This window comes from Triticum urartu, chromosome 7A, assembly GCF_056163025.1.
Source record: "Triticum urartu cultivar PI428250 chromosome 7A, HENAU_Tu73, whole genome shotgun sequence".
NCBI lineage: Eukaryota > Viridiplantae > Streptophyta > Magnoliopsida > Poales > Poaceae > Triticum > Triticum urartu.
Genome location: NC_141879.1, coordinates 64,070,948 through 64,075,246, shown reverse-complemented (window position 1 = coordinate 64,075,246; position 4,299 = coordinate 64,070,948). Strand labels below are relative to the sequence as shown.

Here is a 4,299-nt window from a genome sequence, read left to right as displayed (position 1 = left end):
TGGTTTGCAAACGCTCTCCCAAGCGACTGCACAGTTTTCACCTGTTGCTTCCTTTTTGCCACACCAGAGAAAACCCCGGCAGATTTTGTTGAGCGCAGTGATGGTCTTTGCTGGGAGATCCATCGCGAGCATCGAGTGGATGGGTATTGCACATAGTACTGATAGGATGAGGGTAAGGCACCCGCTTTTAGGAAGCATGGCCGCCTTCCAGTGAGGCAAGCAATCCGCAAGCTTGTCGACTAGCCCTTGGAGCTGGGTCGCCGTTTGTTTCCTGATCGTGAGTGGCAGTCCTAGATAGGTGCATGGAAATGCAGATGTTTTGCAGCCGAGGACTCTCTGAACCACCTCCATATCTTCTTGTGAGCAACGGATGGGCAGGGCTGTGCTTTTGCTTCTGTTAGTTTCCAATCCCGAAGCCTGCCCGAACAAGTGCAAAATGGCTCCACAAGTGCGTATTTCGAGCTCCGTTGGGTGGAAGAAGAGCATGACGTCGTCGGCAAACATGGAAACTCGCTGCTCCACCCCAGATCTTGCCAGCGGCGTTAGAAGCCTCCTCTCCGTGGCGAGCTTGAAGAGACATCGAAGGGGCTCCATGCACATGATGAAAAGCGTGGGCGAAAGGGGAGCCCCTTGCCGTAGACCGCGGCCGGCATGGATTGGTTTCCCAGGCACTCCATTGATCATAACTCTTGTGGACGATGTGGCCAGCATCCCACAAATCCATGCCTTCCAACGGTCGCCAAAGCCAAGTGCTGTCATAACCTCCAGGATGAAAGCCCAATTGACTGTATCGAAAGCCTTCGTAATATCGAGTTTTAGCATGACCGTTGGGCTCCTCAGGGCATGGAGTCGTCTGGCTATGTAGCATGAAGTTGTCATGGAGGGAACGACCTCTGATAAAAGCACTCTACTGGTGTCCAACCAATCTCGGAAGATCCTCTGTTAGCCTCGTCGCAAGTACTTTGTCAAAAAAATTGATTGCTCCGTGAACCAGGCTGACTGGTCTGAAATCCTTTATGTCCACGGCACCTGCTTTCTTGGGGAGCAGCGAGACGAGCGCTTTGTTGATGGCCCCCAATCCTCTCATGTCCCCTTGATGGAACTGGTTCATAGCTCGCATTGTTAGAGATATGTCGAATATTGTGTACAAGGTAGGTTACAGTTGGACTATGAGTTGTATTGTGTTTACATAGGATGTGGAGTCGTGTCCTAGTAGGACACTTGTATCCTAGGTCTCTCATATATAGCGAGGGTAGACACACGATGTAACCTATGCCAACATAGTAGCACCGGAACGTAGGGGAAGCCAGCGGCATGTGACGGTGTTCAGGGCGACCGGGTGCGGTATTGTAGCGTGTCATGGGGAGGAGCGCCTATAGTCAGGCCCCGGGGATGTAGCCATATCGGTGAACCTCGTTAACAAATCTCGGTGTCGTGCTCGTGTGATTGCTTGATCCTCGGATGATCGACGAAGTACCTCGGATTTATTCTAACACGCATGAAGTCCACTTTGATAATCTGCCAGCAAGTCAGGTAGAATCACCCTGTGAATCCGTCCGGGCCCGGTGCTTTGTGGAGTGGCATGGCCTTGATTATCTTTTCCACCTCTTCTGCCGTGAATTGTGCTTCCAGGTGCGATAGTTCATGGGAGGGAAGATCCAGCAGGTTCAGGTCAATCGATGCTTCCCAGCTTGTGTTTGATCCTAGTAGCTCAGAGTAGTAGCTATCCGCCAAGGCTGCAATGTTGCTATGGCCAGTGAGGAGCTCGCCGTTATGTTGCAGAGAAGTAATGAAGTTCTTTCGTTGCCTGTATCTCGCGTGCCTGTGGAAGAAACCCGTGTTCGCGTCCCCCTCTTTCAGGAACAGCAGGCGTGACCTCTGTCTGGATATGGTTCGTTCCAGCGAGCAAAGGCCAAGCAGCTTCCTTTTGAGAAGTTTGTGCAAGCCATGCTCCGGCCCAGAGAGAGCCCTAGCTTCTGCCGCCACGTCCAGTCTACCAATTATCTCCATGGCAACTCCGATCTGGAGCTTGACATTCCCAATCCATCTATCGTTCCACCTCTGCAACGCCTTTGCTGTCGCACGCAGCTTATTATCCAGTATGGTAAAGGGGTTTCCTTCCGCAGGGATCGATTGCCAGGCCTCCCGGACAACATCGTAGAACCCGTCCACTTTTGGCCAGAAGCACTCGAAGCGGAAGCGCCGGCCCGATTTGAATTCTGCATCAAGATCAATTAGCAGTGGGCAGTGATCTGAGATTGCCGTGCCCACCGTATGAAGGAAGCTGTCCGGGTAGATATCTTCCCAAGAGTTTGTTACGAAGATGTGGTAAAGTTTTTCCATGGTTGGGTCACGCCGCTCGTTTGACCATGTATAGCGCCTGCCGTTGAGGTATAATTCCTTAAGCTCGAGCCTGTTGAGGATAGAACGGAATCGTGTCATCATTCTTCTGTTGATGGTCTCTCTGTTTTTATCTTCTGGATTGACGATGAGGTTGAAGTCGCCCACAAGCGCCCATGGGCCAACATGTAGGTCTCGGACATCCTTGATCTCCTGCATGAAGTCAGCCTTTTCCGCGTCTCCTTAGGGCCCATAGACCCCCGTTAGCCACCACATGGGTGCGCCCTCCTGCTGGACTAGCACCGTGATCGTGTTGGTCGTGATGTGCCGGTTAGATATGGACACCACCAATGCATCCCATGCTAATAGTATCCCACCTCTTGTGCCTACCACTGGAACATAGAAAAAGCTTTCGAATTTATTTCCGAGACAGTGCCGTACAATCTCCGGGGTAATCACTTCCATTTTCGTCTCCTGTAAGCAAACAATGCTCACGTTCGCCGCCGCCACCACCTGGTATATGGTACTCCGCCTCGCTGGGGAGTTTAACCCGCACACGTTCTACACTAGGACATTTGGTGGTTGGACTGACATGATAAAGACCCACAACGACCAAGTGCAAAGCACTACTGTCCGTCCACCATAGCCGCGCCATCGTCCTGCAGGGGTAGGCACGCCGCGTCCCAGCCAAACAGCGCGAGAATGGCTTGTATATGGTGGTCTGCGAGAGGCTTGTCGAACAACTTGGCGTACGCATTGAGAGCCTCGTCACCGATCTGATCTCCTTCACTAGCCAGGCAGAGCTTCTTGATGATCACCGCTTGTTGCTTCGACGCCCTTGTTCCTCTCCCGCCTTTAGCCAGACGGACGCTCCGCCGTGGTGAGGTGACCGGCGCCCTCTTTTGCCTCGGCCTCCGCTGCCTGATCTGCGGTTGGGGTTCCCTGGTGGCAGGATGCGCCAGGATTGGTTTAGACCTTAATATTGATATAACAGAGTTGATGGCATCAAAATAAATTAACCAATAAAAAACATAAGCATTTGCATACATCCCTCCATGTAAATGTCAACTATGAGTTCTGCCAACTAGCAAATAGCTTAAAATAAGGAGGTCATGGTGTATGTCTGAAAAATGGATAATTATTGTTTGTTCCAAAGTTGCAATGGAAGACCAGAAACAAACAAACATGTAAACATAAACGTGAATATCCTTGCTATGTAATCTGCTTTCTCTGGATACTCCTGGCTTGATTACGGCATGAGCATAACTTAGGTTTGGCTTGGCGCTTGTGAAACAACTTCTACATATCTTTGACTTTCTCAAGTGTAAGAAATAATGTTTGATGCCACTTCTAGAGTTCGTATATGCCTCGATCGATTTAGAGAAGTACAACTTCATTTAGTGAAGCTAAAGTTGCAACTTTCTAAAATCAATCTTGATTGAACAAAATTATAGTCCATGTAGATTAGCAAAACTTTAATTCTTTGTGGAAATTAGTATGATGATCATTGAACGGAGATATATGCATACATCTTATAATGAAATGTACGCTTGGAATTAAGATTCGACAATTCTGTGACTTGTCATGAAGTAGTGTACTACACGAAACCATAGTTTTCCATCCAGCTGCTTGGCTTTGGTTCATCCTTAAAATGATGTTTGTTCCTGTTTCCTGCAAAATCATGTTTCAGAGTACTGTCAACCTGCCATTCTTCCACTCAGTGAAGGCCAGCTACTGCTCCTGATCATGGTTTATCTTTCATATGTGTTTTGGAGTATATTCACACTAGTAGAAAACAGGGCTTTGGTCCAGGCCGGGTCAGCCCATTAGTCCCGGTTCAATTTAGAACCGGGACCAATGGGGGCATTGGACCCGGTTCGTGAGCCCAGGGGGCCGGCTGGGCCACGTGGGCCATTGGTCCCGGTTCGTCTGGACCTTTTGGTCCCGGTTGGTGGGACG

At 49.8% G+C, this 4,299-nt stretch overlaps 1 protein-coding gene across 1 annotated transcript; it reads right to left on the bottom strand.

The window, feature by feature from the left end:
* Positions 1-1,539: 1,539 nt before the first annotated feature.
* Positions 1,540-2,559, bottom strand: LOC147957813 (uncharacterized). The gene has a single exon (XM_087531856.1). It carries the CDS (start codon positions 2,557-2,559, stop codon positions 1,540-1,542), a length of 1,020 nt encoding a protein of 339 aa, XP_087387982.1.
* Positions 2,560-4,299: the final 1,740 nt, after the last annotated feature.

Bases quoted from the DNA above. Each gene is read 5' to 3' on its own strand.
- LOC147957813 (XM_087531856.1), bottom strand. From the start codon at position 2,559: ATGCAGGAGATCAAGGATGTCCGAGACCTACATGTTGGCCCATGGGCG.